Below are 16,678 nucleotides of genomic sequence, written 5' to 3'. Positions count from 1 at the left end.
TAAACCATAATAAAACATGCATATGCAAGCAGCTAACAATCAGTTTCTACTGATTGTTGGTAGTGTACAAATATTACATGACATTTATTTAGCGGCAAATTGTTGCTTCTATCCAAAGCGACAATAAGTACATTTCACCAAGAAGATACACCTTAGAAATTGCAAGAATCATGCGGGTACATTCAATTCATAAAATAAGCTAATAAATAGTGTTTGTGTTGTCCCAGATCTTGGATGCCATCAATGCGAGAGCCACAGTCATTCTTAGCCTTGACAACGCCAAGCTGGCCGCGGACGACTTCAGGGTCAAGTAAGTCATTTGTCATTTACCGTGCAGACTTCCTTGTCGACTTTGGGACGCTTTTTCAGTAGTTTGGCTTGTGGTAAATATTTGTATATGCCTATACAAGTATAGCTATACAATATGACCTAAACTGAACAATAGCGGGATGCTCAAAGTAAAATGAAACACAGAGCCCTACCGTGGCTCGCGGCGTCAAATATTTCAAAAGGGTGCGTCTGAAAAAATGAAATGCAGATTAGTTTCATCAAGTTTCCTACCTGCGGTATAGCTCTCCCTGCTGGCCTCATGTCATGATACAAAAAGAGAATGTCGGATAATTATAAAGGCTGAAAGGGTGTTCACCTCTGAAATGAAAAAAAGACATACATATTAAATATGCAAAACAATTTCCAAACATTTCCTCTTCCCATGTCTTCCCAGATATGAGAATGAACTGGGAATGCGTCAATCGGTGGAGGCGGACATCGCTGGTCTGAGGATGTTGATGAACGAGCTGGGCATGGCCAAGACGGACCTCACTATGCAGATAGAGAGTCTGACGGAGGAGCTTGCCTACATGAAGAAGAACCACGAGGAGGTCTGAGCCTCACTCACATCAAGCGTAGTCCCTGGCTCTTTAAAACCCAGAGCGACGTTTAGGAAAGGATGTTCATGGGCAGCTTTGAGTCACAGCTACAGGGCCATTCTTTCTAACACCAAACCTCCTCCTCCTCTTCCTCCCCCTCTTCCAGGACCTCCTGTCAGCACGTGCCCAGATGAGTGGGCAGGTGAACGTTGAGGTGAACGCCGCACCCCAGATCGACCTGACCGCCGTCCTGGAAGAACTCAGAGAGCAGTACGAGGCGTCGGCCGCGAAGAACAGGAAGGAACTGGAGGCTTGGTTCCAGACCAAGGTACAGACCCACACCGCTATCCAACCACAACGGTCAAAAGAAAAGAGTCCACATTGTCAACACGTGATGCAAATCAGATCGACACACCATTGGCATGGCAAATTTCAACTCTTGAAACCCTCTCCTCCTTATCCCTTTCATCCCTCTTCCTCATCTCCATCCTCTCCCTGGTTATTTTTCCCTCTCTTCTCTCCCTCCATCTTCTTGCCTCCGTCTGTGTCTCTTCTGTTCCTTGACCTCTTTGGCCCTGTCCCCCCACGCAGAGCGAAGCCATCAGCGTGGAGGTAGCGGAAGCCGAAATGACCGTGAAGACCACCAGCACAGAGATGAAAGACGTCAAGAGCAGTCTGCAGGCTCTGGAGATTGAGCTCCAGTCTCAGCTCAGCATGGTGAGAACTCAGATCACTTGATCTGGAATGTACATTCGTACCGCCAACTGCCAATGACGGCAGTTTCACCCAATGCTGTAGCTGTGGGTATAGGAAGCATAGAGGCCAATTGAGGAGCTCACAGGCAGGGGCATGGTCACAAAGGGGCTAGTGTTGGCGCATGACCCCCAAATATAATTAGTTTGATCAGCCTTCCCTATTAAATCACAATTGAAAGGATTTAACCTCAATATTGGTCATTGTTGTACACATTCTCTGCACTACTCTGCCAAGGTAGTGTTATGGTGTGGTGTCCACTGCCTCAAGGGTCCCTATTTTACCACCAGTTGTGATGTTGACTTACAATTGCAATTTCAAATTGTACACTATAGTGAGGATGTGTGACGAGCTGTACCAAGATAATGGCTTATCAGCATACCACATCCTGGTGGTAAAATAGGTTCTAATGTGTGTGGTTCTATACCGTCTCCTATCATCCCCAATCTAATCTCCATGTTCTTGCAGAAAGCATCTCTAGAAGCATCTCTGTCAGACATCCAGAACCGTTACGGCATGCGACTTGCCGGCTACCAGAACCAGGTGAGCACAAACCAGTTGAACATTACCAGTATGCACATAAAAGAGCAGCTAACAGCAGATTTGGGTCTAAGAAACATAGACAATACTGTAAGGATGTGAAAGTGTTAGATTTTTCTTACTCCACTATTCCTGCAGTACACAGATGTAATACAAAGGTAAATATCAGTCATAGGGTTAGTGATGTAGTGAGGTTGTCAATAGTTCTTATTGGTCTTCTGCCTCGATGGATGTCCCGAGTCCCAACACACAATGAAACCCACCTCCACACTTTTCGTCCGACCTTCCAGGTGACCAGCATGGAAGACCAGCTGGTGCAGCTCAGAGCTGACCTGGAGCGCCAGGGACAGGAGTACCAGATGCTGCTGGACATCAAGACCAGACTGGAGATGGAGATCGCTGAGTACAGGAGGCTTCTGGACGGAGAGGGCAGCATTAGGTAAGCACCACACAGCACAATGTTGGCTAAACAATGACACACACACACACACACACACACACACACATGCTGACACTCCAAAGTCAGTTAGCTAGTGTCCTTCAGCTTGGACATGCATCTGATGCATCTTGATGTCTTCTTCCCTTCAAGCATGAGCAAATCATCGTCCAGCATGTCCTCCTCCGGGGGCATGTCCTCCTCCTCCTCCACCACCACCACCACCAAGACCGTGGTGAAGATCATCGAGGAGACAGTGGACTCAGCAATCTGAGAAAACTGGGAGTCACATCTCGTCCAACAACACCCCCCCCACCCCCTCTCTCTACCGACTCATTGATCTCTTGACAACTGTGTCAAAACAGATTATTACCTTGTGCTTCCTTCACATTGGGGCTTTTCCTTCAAACTGAATTTCTATCACCTTCAATTGGGGCAACTTGTCTATGTGATAACCTCTGTTTGGTAGATGGTTTGAAAAAAAGAAATAAAGCAAACTATAAGCAAAACCTTGATATTGTGTGTTTTCATACGCGTGTTGGTGTCAATGTACATGTAAAATCTGTCCGTAAGGGAACAGTGCCGTTAAGACCTCAAATGAAAGTCCACGGGAATTAAGGACTTGGATTTGCTGTTTCCACCCAATCCATAATCACAGTCATAATGGGCATAACAGCAATTATATACGGCCAAACCCACAATTATCAGATTGGCCAATAGTTCAACAAGGTCACAAGCTGTTCATATCCTTTAACACCTTCAAACAGGTAGTTTGACGCCATGAAGTAAGAGTTGACAAGAGTTGACAGCCAAAGCCTAGAAAATCTTTTAAGACACAATGACGCTACCACAAGCTTTCATAGAGTTCATAGAGGGATCCCATTTTTTTTTTTAAATAACTGATTCCAGCTTGTGAATCACACCTCTTGAAGCAGTTGCACACATATGGCACCAGTGTTTCCCCCAGCACTGTATGGTTAAGGCGGCCGCCTTAACAACACTAAGGCCCCGCCTTGCCTACCAATGTATTGAAAAAAAAAAATATATATATATATATATATATATATATATATATATAAGCCTATATATTTTTTATTTTTTATTTTTTTTATTATTATTATTATTATTACTATGCATAAACAAAGTACAAAACTCTCATAGGGAAAGAAAACGTACAGGTACAAAAAATCTAGATAAATAATGGTAAACATTGGTAATTGTTTACAACAATAGTCATGCCAATAAACCTTTTTGAATGGAATTGAAACGGCGGCATCTGGTGGTTGTATGTACAGCCACGCAGGATAGCATGCGCGAATGCTTCTTGTCAGCTGTGCTGTGCCACAATTAAGAAGATCCATTTGTATTCAAATAAACACTTGTTTATTTCATTAGTGCGGATTCGGCATCTTTGAGCAAAATACCCCCAAAATTTTCGCCGCGGCGCTATGCACCGCGCCTCCTCGCTGTGGGCAGCGACCACCTTGACGAAGACATTTCCTGGACGAAACACTGTATGCCGCACAAATCCAAACATTAAAAGCAGAAAGCATATTTCATTAGTTTCTTTAATAATTCTTTCAAGTACATGATACTGCTGTTCATTTATTTTTTTAGAAATTAAACATGTTTACAATATATTTTTTTTCTTTTTTTTTTAACACAGTGAGCGATCGCTGGACAGGTATGGGGGTCCAGTTGGTCTGGTGAGTACCCTGTACTCGCGTAGCAATGGATTAAGGCCGAAATTACACTTCTGCATCATAAAGCCGCCATTGCTGGGTCTCTACCCGTATCTACACTGCGTCTGTAATCCTGAGTGTAGGCACGGTGTACAGCGCCCTCTGTGGGCTATGCAGGAGGACTCCAAGCCGGCTGTTCGACATAGAAGTATAACATGGTCTTTACGGTTCATGGGTTTCAGTGAATTGATTAATTATGTACTTGGTATCGTTAATCCGCACTGATAACCTAGAAAACGGTAATAACAAGACTACTGGAATGATGTCAAGTAATGGGGATCTGCTGTTCCTCTTGCTCAAGTTGAACCATTTACACGTAAATTCATTGTGCACCAATATTACATTTTGACCCCAGAGCAAAACTGAAAATGTATACATTTATAAATGTACGTTTAAAACTTTTTACGTTGCAGTTGGAAAACAGCATCATAATTTAATATAGTTTAAAAATCATTTATATATATATATATCCCAACAGCCGGACCTTTTGCACTTCCTAATTTTTCACCAAGAAAAATGACAATATCTAATTAAATTTGCAGAGGAAACATCATCTAAACTCCTTGGCGTAATTATTTAGTTTGGAATACTAAAATAACTTCACATCCAACCAAAGTATTTTTAGCTTATGTATCAAAATGTAATGGTATCACATCAAGTAAAAAAAAAATTCTGATCTTTTGTCAGCAAATACCCATTGTGGTCAGTAAAAACACTGGCATTTTGTACTGGCAAGTACTGAAAAATAAGTACTTATTTATATTTTGGCCCTCTGTATGGCATAGTACACAGAATAAAGTACTCATAATAATAAATGCTATTGACAAGTACACAAGTACTCACAGTTTGGTCTGCTAAAGGTTGGTACTGCGTATTGAAAAGTACAAAAACAAGTACTGTAAATTGGTCATCAAACCGATTGGTGCTTGGTATTGGTAAGTACTTAAAGGAAAAGAAATATAAGTACCCATACTTGGTCCTATAAAAAGATGATTTAGGGTTCACCTCTATACTTGATATAGTACGGACAAACCAGTAACACAAAATCGACAAGGCCCTTAGTAAACCCCACACACACACACACACACACACACACACACACACACACACACACACACACACACACACACACACACACACACACACACACACACACACACACACACACACACACACACACAAAAAGCACAACGGTATGAACATTTGAAAACAAAATATGAAACAAAACAGACACATATATATCTATATATGCATTATATAAAAAAGGAATAATACTTTTTTTCCCCCCTCCCCATGACATTAAATGATGTATAAACTGTTTTGTTTTAGCTACTGTCATTTCCCAGAGTGCTGCTTTCATTGCTGCTGGTGCTTCCCGTGTCGGAGCGCTCCCGTTTGTGGATCTGCTCGTGTGCTTTGAGGTGGCCGGACTGGCTGAACGTCTTACCGCACTGGGGACACGCGAAGGGCCGCTCCCCGGTGTGGATCTGCTGGTGGGCCTTCAGGTGCCCCAAGCGCCCAAAGCTTTTTCCGCACTGGGTGCACCCGAACGGCCGCTCCCCGGAGTGGATCTTCTCATGGGTTTTGAGCACGCCCGAGTTGCTGAAAGTCTTGCCGCACTGCGAGCAGCTGAAGGGCTTCTCGCCGGCGTGGATCTGCAGGTGGTTGCGGTAGCTCATCTCCTTGGTGAAGCTCTTGCCGCAGTGCTGGCAGCAGTAGGGCCGCTCGCCCGTGTGGCTGAGCTGGTGGGCCTTCAGCTCCTTGGACTGGCCAAAGCTCTTGCCGCACGTGCCGCAGCTGAACGGCCGCTCGCCCGTGTGCAGGCGCTGGTGCGAGCGCAGGTCGTCCGCCTTGGTGAAGCCCTTGGGGCAGTGGGCGCACACGTAGGGCTTCTGGCCCGTGTGGATCAGCTGGTGGCGCTTCAGGTTGCCCGCCTGGCCGAAGCTCTTGCCGCACTGCGAGCAGGCGTAGGGCCGCTCGCCCGTGTGGATGCGCTGGTGGGTCTTCAGGTTGCCCAGCGTGCTGAAGTTCTTGCCGCACTGCGGGCACGAGAAGGGCTTTTCGCCCTGCATGTTGCGGGGCTTGCGCGAGGCGAGGCTCTGGCCTTTGGCGCCGCCGCCGGACGCTTTGCCGCCCTCCCCGGTCTGGAGGCCGTACGCGCCGTCGCCAAACTCAGGCTCGATCTTCACCATGCCGTCCATGAGCATGGGGTCCGGTCGTAGTTTGTTGAGCTCGTCGCGGAGCTCGGCCATGTGGATGGACTCCAGCGCGTTGGGGTGGTGGGGGTGGTGGTGATGGTGGTGGTGCAGGTCAGGCCGCTGGAGGTGGCTGGACATGAGGTTGTGTTCGGGGTATTCTGGTTTCAGGGAGCCCAGCTCGGTGGTGTAGTAGCAGTGCAGATCCACGTGGTGGTCAGACTTGATGTACTCCAGAGTGTCGGACACCTTTACAGAGAATAGAAAGGTGGAGATCAGCCATCAGGGTTAAGCAGACGGTAACATATCAGCAGTACGGTAATGGATGTTGCACCCCAAGCACAATCACATGCCAGACGCTGTGCACTGCATCAAAACGAGTGAACTGTGAGGAAACCGCCAAGAAAGCTTGGCTGCCATCGGTCAATAAGAAAAAAAATCCCAACTATTGGTAAGTCGAGGGCCAATAAACATCAGCTCCGGCACAGCAGTAGCTCCTAATGCAACTCTGAACTGATCGAATATAGTGTATTAATAATAAACAATGGTTGTGTTCTTAACTGATGAAAGATGGAACATTTCAACTGGTAAAACCGTTCAAAAATTTTTTGAAAAGGTTTGAAAATAACCTTTTCCAAGCCAGATGCAGCACTGAGATAAGGCACACATCATGAGATGATCATAAGAATTACATATTGTAATAATGATGGCATATTTTCTTGTACAATAGCAAAACTGTCGAGAAATGTCACTATTCACAAACGGATACTAGTTTGTTTAAAATGTTCTGAATAAATACAGACACCAAAGCAACAATGGGCATAGTAATTACAAACATCCTCAAACATAGAAGATAGGCAACGATGGCGTTGTGTCGTACATGTCGATTGACCACAATTAACTGCACAATGTTTACTAACAAGCCCTCTGTCACTTAGAGCAGTATAGTATACACCAATTCTCTATCACAGATTATTAAAATACTGTCTTATCCTAGTTCAGGGAAGTTCATGAGACATTTAACCCCCAAAATGAAGAGTCCTTTAATATTATGGTTTAAGTGTAATATTATAGTTAGGAAGCAGGCAGCTTCCAGTGGGTTGTGTGTGAATAACAGTGCACAAAAAGCCTCTCCCATTCCTAGACGTGCTCTAGAGAAAACTCCCATATGTTATACCTGGGAAATGTAGTCAAACACCAAGCTGGGCTCGTATTGGGACTTGTAGTCCAGTTCGGTGACATCCGCGTTGTGGAACGGTCCCAGGTGGTGGCTGCCGTGGTGCTCGGACTTGATGTAGTCCAGGCCACTGATCTCCATCTTGATCTGCTCCTGGCCCAGCTCGGCGGTGGACAGTGGCTGGATCTCCGACAGGTCCACCGTCTGGATGGGCTCCAGGTCGGGGTCCTCGGGCTCGCTCTTGATGCAGGGCAACATCACCAGGGGTTCGGCTATATCGGCCCCCAGGGAGCTGAGGGTGGGTGTGGGGCAGGCTGACGAGAGGAGGGCGAGCGAGGCGGGGGAGTCTGAGCCAACAGAACCTGGAGAGCCACACTCTGAGGACATGGAATGAGCCAGGCTCAGGCTCATGCACTCGGCCTCCAACGCCGTCATGGTGAGGGGGAAGAGCAGCCTTACAAAGTCTTCCCACTCTTCCACTGCTCCTGGTACTGATCCCAGTACTGTTCTTCCACTCTCCGTCACTTAATGTGTTGCGGCGCACAAGACGCACTTGATTCCGAATTGGTCTCTTCTCCCGTCCCTCTGAATTCCTCCTCCTTCCACCTTGTCCCACCTCCTGCGTTTTGCTCAGAATCTACCAGTCAATGGAGGACGTAGAATGGAATACTGGCACACCTGGTTGGTCTCCTGAAAACATATAATGAGACACAGTGGGGGGCCCTACACCTCCTGCTGGTGTCACCAGCCACAGTTGCCTGGGAATCATCTGAGGAAAGTAGAAGAGACAAAGAAATGTGTTAGGTTAGGTAGGAATAACATCCTAGTGTTAATATGGAGGTTTTAACAGTTGAATTATAACCTCAATATTGTTATTGAGAGCAGACTGGGTTGTATTGTTACACAAACAAGGTTAAAAATAGTTAAGCTCGGTTCAACTCAAAATCATAGCTGTTATCGGTGAATGATGGCCCAATTATATTGATAATGAGAAGCTATTTCATTATTATATTTTATTGAAGAAGGCCATTTAATAATTACTATTAGGCTTATTAGGTCAATGAAATGGCTGTACTTTTTAAAATATATATATTTACATATCTATGCCGTAAAGTTTTAACATGAATACGCCAAGCAACACAAATGCTAAATTGAGCAGAAAAAAGGTCAACATACAGAAGGGGCAAGGCTATATTGCAATGCTGAGTACTTATTTCGATATGATACGAACGAATCGCTTTCCATAACTAAATTAACCAGTTATACATAGTGGTTTTATTATGAACAACAGCATGTATATAGGATGATATCACAAGTAAATGCGCTCCCTTATGCTTGAAACCTGGACAACTCCGGTCACGGCGAAATGGCCTATGCTGCATGCACACACTGAAAAGTTTGCAGGAAGCTCTGCAACACTTGCCACAAGTTAGACCTAAGAAAGTGAAATCATTCAAGATGAGCGGAGGGACAATATCAACAATCGGTTTAAAAACACAGGGCTTTATTATAGCCATGTCGTGAAACTGATAGAAAAGGGGGAAGTTAGTTTGCCTACCTGTCGGATCTAACGCTATCCAGGTAGCGATCTAACCTCGCCACGCAACCTACACACTAGCTACTACTAGTTGGCTCACAAGATTCTGGCGGTGATTTTTTCCTGTTCAAATTGTGTATTGTGTCTGTACGATCTGACTATTACTGCGGTTTGGAAACGGTAAACAATGACACATGACTAATACCGCGCTGGGCGGTAAACAAAAAGAGTAAACAACGTGCAAAATGCACACATTAGTCCCAGCGTTTGTAGTATACAAAGACAGGGCAAGGTGCCATGTCTAGCTAGCTGGGCTAGCCAGTGGCCATTTTGTTGTCTACTACTGCCGTCGATTTCTGCTTGGGAGCTAGGATAGCTAGTGTTAGCATGGCAGCTAACGCACCGCTAGCGCTCACTGGCAAACCGGGGAACCGTGGAAAGTGAGAGTGAAGCGTGAAAGCCACAAAACGAGCTGGGGGAGCCACAATCTCCTAACCTTGATTCGGCGTGTGCTTAGGATAGTGGACCCCGCGGCGTGGCCCCCGATACAGGACAAAGTGTGTCACATAGTGAAAACCTGGCTGCCGGGGGGTGGGGGTGGGGGGGGGGGAATGCATTCACTAAGATTGTCAGAAAGAGGAAAGAAAAAAATCCAAACACGCCAGTCTCACGCTGCTGCTCCGTGGAAATACATGACACGCCTGCAGAAATAAAGAGGGTTTACCTGTCGTCTGCTCGCTTCATGGCTCTTTATGTTGTGACAGCGCCACAATCGCCTGACTTTTAACTCCACCACCGGACCCGCCACGTCCACCTCCGGAGCACTACCCTTCTGCCTCTCTTTCTTCTCTTCTCTCCTCCTCCCTCTATCATTGACTAATTCCGCTCCACTCTCACCGACTCCCTCCCTCGGTCCCTTCTCATTTCTTTCCCTTCTCGGTTTCTGCTTCTGTACTTCCGTCCTTCGTTTGGTGGACGGGTTTGATTGTCAGTGTGCGTGCACGCCCTCATCCTTCGCACCGATTCGCATAACCCGGACGACTAGTAATAACCGAATCGGTCGTTTATGCAGGCACGCGCTTGCTATATTGTTGTGAGCACCGTCCTCCCGTTCCTCTTCATGCGCCCCGGTGTCATAAATCAAAGCAACTATTGTCGCGCAGCAGCAGGCAGCCCGCTGGGAGCGGGATGGGGATCCAAGCGGAACGTATTGTGTGTGAGAATGGCACGGGGTCACCGCGGTCAATAAGCATTAAGGCGTTTTATTCTTCACAAAAAAACTCAGTTACAATGCCAGATAATTAACTTAACTACAATGGGGGATGAGACCTACACCTTCAGCACATTGACATTAATCGGTACAGACAACAGTAAAAACAAATGGCAACTTCAGCGTCTAGGCTACTAATCAGGGGGTGGAAATAAAAATAATAATAAAAAAAAGAGGTTCCCTTATTGTCTGACGTCCACGTGTTCCCCGTTATATTAACATTCCGTTTAAACCGTTCAATAAAGGCCTGCTCTGGGCCAGATCGATTAGACCATGTAAAACCAAATTCGTTCTGGGGACGAAAAAAGCAAAGCAGACATATATTATTATTTCCCCTTGCAGCAGGACTATTTTCATCATTGGATGAAGTAGCCCTACACAAAATATTGTCAAATGTGTTATGTAGCCTATGTGTACCTTCCCTTCTTTTGTCAATCCTTGTGAAGTGAAGCGCAACTGAAGAAAAAAAAGGACATCTAACATTACTATTAAAACTATATTTCAATATAGATAAGCATTAAAATGACAATTTAACATTGCAGCAAGCTCATCATTAAATGCTCTGAAAAGATGCTCTGACATATACAGTAGGCCTACATTGAACCACAACAAACAATACAAGAGTCTAGTTTCACCTTGGTGTACAGAAGAGGACAATCATGCAGACATTTGTTAAGTGATATTAACATATCATTGTTTGGTTGAAAACTGTGAAGACCTTATAAAACAGATTAAGGATGTGGACAAGATTCACCCAAACCAAGCACAGACAATTTGAGGCCATGCAGTTTAGGCCAGGGCTATTGTTGGAAAAACATATACACTTACTCTTTTTACATATGTTTGTCCATGTAATACGTCACCCATCCTGTATAACTTGATCATGGTGTCCAGTTTTATATAATCCACAAATATCATCCGGAGCCAAGTTCTCTTGAGGAAAATGGCCCAAGGAAATTAAGTCTTACTTAGATAATGAATCTCTCAATGTCAGTATTATTATACTGACATACCATTATATATTATACAATATTGAGTAATTATCTCACAGCCTGGTAGCTGGTCTGATTGAGCTCATACTTCTGTATGACATGGTGCCTCAGAGAACTTGAGCCCTTTTAAACCAATAGGGCATAATGCGTAAATGATATGTACCCATAACTGGCTAACTGTCACAAACTGCACCGCCTTATAAGTTGGAATTTTGCTTCAAGAAATGTTGCTTAAAAAACAACAACACACCTAATAGATAGAATAGATTACAAATTGAATTATAATAAATGATAAAAACATGGCAAAATGTGTGTTACTATCCCGCAGGTGTCATCTGGTGTTTGTCCTGGTAGGACACATGAAGCCACAAGGGTGCATCCTTTTTCTATTTGTAAAAGTTACATAAGCAGTTCAGTTTATGAAAGGGCTTACATATACATGCATTCAAGTATGGAAAAAAAGGGTGGGAAACAATACTCACCACCTTGTCTGATGTTGCTTTGTTCTGCATCTTTTGAGGCCTAAAGATTTTTCCCATTGAGGACGTCAATGTTTCCCCCAAATAACATACCGTCAGCACTAATAGTTCCCAAGTCTTTACTTGCGACAGCCAAAAAAAAAAGTGAACAGAGGTATGAGAAACCATAGGTGGAGACCTTTGTGTGATGGTGAAAGTGCTGGTTGTACAGGACTGAAGCCAAACAGAAACGCTGACCCTTTGGTCAAGAATATGGCATGAGAGGTGTACACACATGACACAAGTTAAAGCTACAGAAATGGTCAACCCTGCATAATGCAGCCCTTCATCCACTATAGCTTGCTCCTAGTTCGTCAAAATTCATAAAATGCTGAGTATCCTTCTTGATGACAAAAAGCAAGACAATGTATGGTCGCCACGTCAGACATTATTTAGTGCAGTAGAGCAGTATAATCCTCGTTTTGCACCCACAAATCCATGAATGACTAAGACCACCTCCAAATAATTACTGTGGGACAGATCTTAGAAGAACAAAATTTTAAGATGCACAAACCAGATGAATCGTATTGTTGTCCATTATTTTATTTAGGAAAGCTTGTTTAACATCTTTCGGGGGTTTCCACCTTGGAGATGCTTCCTCGAATTAGCTTTTCAGCAAAAAGGGTCCTTTTATTCCTCATAAACGTTCATACAATTCATTGAAAATGCAAACAATACACAATAAACCCAATTGCCATTCCCAGTATTTTACCGCCATTTTAATTTCCCTTCATACGGTGCATACGACAAAGTACCCACACGGCCTGTGTAAACATGATGTTTTTGATACATGAAGACTGGAGGCTGTTCCTCCCCCTCCCCACTCGCATACTGTAACATTGAACCATACAGGCCAAAGAGAATACAAGAGAGAAGACAAGAGCAGACAAGAGAATGGACATGTCGCTAAAACAAGACACAAGAACATGTTGTACACCCGACGCACAACTATAATGGAGTACAACAGTGCTAGCACATATTCTGGTATCTCCACCGATTTAACACCCTGGAAGAGAAAACTGGTTGGAAAATGTGTTAGTAATGATCGTTCCTTCCTCAACCAGGACGACTAAGGTTCCCATGTACAACGTACACCTCCACCGGGAGCTATAGCAACATGTATAAGACTCTGCTTGGCTATTCCTATTTGGCCCACAGCCAATGGTCTATCACTGTCCTGTGTATGTGAAGCATCAAAAATATACATAATTAATAATACAAATAATCAAACAATGATATCACACATTTTCCCCAGTTGTAAATTCTAATAACAGGCGTTTATGGCTCAAATATTGAAAAATGAAAATTAAGAAAACTAAGACCTGTATGTAAACAAAATGATGGAGTTAACTGTCCGCAATTGGGCCAGATAAGCAGGTCGGATCAGGTCTAGAAAGGCAAATATATATATTTAAAATAAAAATTATTAATCTTTCCCTTGAACCCTGCAAACAAATTTCTTATTCCAATTTTAACCCAAACTTAAACTTTGGTTACTAAGGGGCAGTATAAATAAATATATTTGTACTTTTTAAAAAATAAAACATAATTAAGCATACTTTTTTGCTATGATAGAACCAAATCACATGAATGACAATCATTCATGTCTCACAATTCTTGGATAAAAATAAATAAGATAAGATTTATAATTTAAAGTTATCTCTATCATGGTGTCTCTATTTATAACTAAACCTGAATGCTACTTAAAATAAAGGCTAAAATTGAAGATAGCAGACATTCAAATAAGGGGGAAGAACTATTAAAGTTCATAATGTTGCCAAACATTGGGGCTTTTTAAAAGCTCAATCACATGATGAATCATTATTGTCGCTGGGTGAGTCACAGTCCGTAACCTTGTGGTTGATTACGTTGAATCAATGTCAGTCACTTTATATTCATTTCATTGGGAGAATAAAAGTCATTTGATGAGTGCTCGTCCTTCAAGCTCACTGCATTTAGGACATTTAAAACATGTAACATTAATGAATGAATGTGATCTGTAAACACATCCTCACATACTTCCTTGATTGCTAGTGCTCTACACGCTCCATGGCTGTTTGAATTGGTCCACTTGCTCACTATATAGTTAGGGCGTCACCATTTTGCAGTGTTGTCCAAAAGGTGTACAAATCTGGTTCACCACATAGTGACTTACAGCACATACAGGTTCCTATGCAAATTAACTATCACAGGGTGACATCCATTAGGTGTCGGCTTGTTCAAAATGAGTGCCCGACTTCCCCATATACTTATTCCCAAAATAGTGTTCCAGCATAGGGTTCACTATATAGGGAATGGTGAATGAGGGAACAAGTGAGCCAAATCGACAATAGCCCATGTATTCTAAGAAGGTACACAATAGCAAGTTTAACACAGCGGAAAAACATTAAGGAAGAAAATGCAATGACAAGAAAGACCATGTAGGCAATATCAAACCTTAAGGAAATGAAAAGAAAAGAAATACAAAAAACTTTTTTTGCTGGCCGTGTACCAGCCATGACCTGAAGTTTGTTCTTTCTCTTCAATCCATGAGCAAAATTAAAAAAAACAGAGCGGAAAGCGAGCCCCCCCAAATGAAAGGCCATGGTTGTTCATAAATCCATATCTCTGTGCTCCGATGCCTCCTCTCCAAATAGATGGTTTACTTTCTGCCATTATGAAGCTGATGAATCATCAGCCGCACTATAAAGAGGCAGGAGGGCATAGACGTGCCCCCACAATTACAACAAATCTACTTCTAGAAAATTACACTACAAAAAAAATGTCTAGTTGAAAAAAAATGTCTTCATGACCACCAATCAAAAGGTATCGCCAGACCAGGGAGCGACCTTGACAGTTGCTCTCCCTGATCCGACTCACCTTCCATCACTTTTCATCCATGCTTGAGGTTTTTTTCTAGCGGCCAGTATGATTGAAGTAGGCCACAACACAGCCGTAAAAAGTGCCCAAGAGATCCGGAGAATTGGACAGTTTCTCACTGCGCTGTCCGTGCCTACTTGATGCCTACAACCATAAGGGTGCTAGTTGCTAGGCAATGCAAAACGGACACTGTAACAGCACCGTTCAACAAAAGGTACAGTATGTAAAAAAATAATAATACATTTACTTGACAGAGGTATTTGTGTGGTAATGTTGACATGGAATACTAACAATGAGGAGCAGAAAATAATCAGAGGGGAAAGAGGAGGGCAATCCATCGTCTTATGTTTACATGAAATCGATAGACAACTTGACCCTCCAAAAGGTATCTGCATTGCCTCAGTCCCTTATTAAATTGAAAGTAAACTAGTAAAGTAAAGCAACAATGTAGATAGAAAAAAAACCCTGTGGTGTACATTCACAGAGTCACAGCAATGCCTCGTATGTACAGACACAATGCACACTTCAGTTACATCTTTTGGTGTTTTTTGGATTTTCTGTTTTAGAATTCTTATTGCAAAAAAGGTTGACGGACTGCCTCTCCATCAATAATGAAGAAACCGCAAATGAGGAAGAATCTACTTCTAAAATCTATAAAATATCAAAAATCAAAACAACAAAAAAAAGGACAAAATTACACACACACTTTGCGATTATCACATAATGTAAAAGAGTAGACAACTGTTTGTTTCTAGAGAAAACCATAAAGGGCACTTAAAAACAAAGTCCAAACAACTCTATAAAAATCCAAGTCTGTTCAGCAATCACTGATGACCTTCAGTAATTGAGTGGCGCATTGTACAGATTGTTGTCACCATTGTCCCTGCATCACCACCATTGTCTATAAACATCACAGTGGCCATTTTCACAGAATGTTTGAATCGAGTGGGAACTCTTAAAACGATGGCTTGCTCACCTACACTACCTGTGACAAAATGTTACAATAAATCAGCACACGACTCTCGTTTCCCTGGTGTGGTTTACCCACAACGGCAACAGATTCGACATCGAGCTGACAGGTCAGCTGAGTTCAATGGCATCCACGTGAAGAGAACCATACAGCCGAAGGAGTGCTTGCCCGCTCTTCCAAACTTTTGCTTGTGCGTGCTTGTTTTGTTTCTGCTTCCCACCCTCCTGTATTCAAGTTTCAACCTCAGAATCCAACATCAGAATCCATCCCATGTCTCGCCATGGGATCCATTTTGTTTTGGACTCACCTGGTTTCCTATGGTTGGGCCTCAGGTTAGGCTCTGATATGTTATTGTTATAGTCGTAGTAATAATCATTAGATTGATCGTTTCTGGAAACTTCACATTTCATTGACTGGTTATGCACGTGGTCCCTCTGTACTATATATCCATACCAGAACATCAACACTGAAAGCAAACAAACATTATTGTGGTTGTAGCATTATGTGCGTTGTAGTATTGTTTGTTTCTGACGATTTGTTTGACATCTTCAAAAAAGATGGTTCAACCCTCCATCAATTAACCTGCCTCGGCTCGTCACTCCCTCTTATTCCGGTTCAATCTCATTCAAATGTGATGACTCGTGTTCATCCGTTCAGTCAATCTGCCCGATTTGAGCCGACAGATGGTTGGCGCAAATCCGGCTCTCCCATCCCACCTGTTGTAATTCCTTTATTCCCGTTCCGGTTCCACCCCGCTTCCTGACAGTCCTCTGCTTTTTCCCCAGGTCTGCTCTGCATGGACCCCCGCGGTCCCGTGGTC

General features: G+C 43.4%; 2 protein-coding genes across 2 annotated transcripts in view; one reads left to right on the top strand and one right to left on the bottom strand.

Annotated features, from left to right (window-relative positions):
• Window positions 1-2,872, top strand: part of LOC311382826 (keratin, type I cytoskeletal 13-like) — a gene marked incomplete at both ends in the record, with an annotated part of 3,681 nt that extends 809 nt beyond the window's left edge. Inside the window, 7 exons of the mRNA XM_084488539.1 lie at window positions 228-310; window positions 725-881; window positions 1,036-1,197; window positions 1,461-1,586; window positions 2,091-2,165; window positions 2,453-2,601; window positions 2,752-2,872. Coding sequence (XP_084344665.1) covers window positions 228-310; window positions 725-881; window positions 1,036-1,197; window positions 1,461-1,586; window positions 2,091-2,165; window positions 2,453-2,601; window positions 2,752-2,872 — 873 coding nt within the window. The remainder of the gene's footprint in view (window positions 1-227; window positions 311-724; window positions 882-1,035; window positions 1,198-1,460; window positions 1,587-2,090; window positions 2,166-2,452; window positions 2,602-2,751) is intronic.
• Window positions 2,873-4,148: 1,276 nt separating this feature from the next.
• Window positions 4,149-10,341, bottom strand: LOC311342806 (uncharacterized protein). The gene is made up of 3 exons (XM_084467635.1): window positions 9,974-10,341; window positions 7,713-8,481; window positions 4,149-6,784 (listed from the first exon to the last, which is right to left on the bottom strand). Exons 2-3 carry the CDS (start codon window positions 8,145-8,147, stop codon window positions 5,666-5,668), a joined length of 1,554 nt encoding a protein of 517 aa, XP_084323761.1. The 5' UTR covers window positions 8,148-8,481; window positions 9,974-10,341; the 3' UTR covers window positions 4,149-5,665.
• Between the last annotated feature and the right edge of the window lie 6,337 nt (window positions 10,342-16,678).

Source organism: Micromesistius poutassou (assembly GCF_964030765.1).
Source record: "Micromesistius poutassou genome assembly, chromosome: 1".
NCBI lineage: Eukaryota > Metazoa > Chordata > Actinopteri > Gadiformes > Gadidae > Micromesistius > Micromesistius poutassou.
This window is presented reverse-complemented; position numbering and strand designations above follow the sequence as displayed.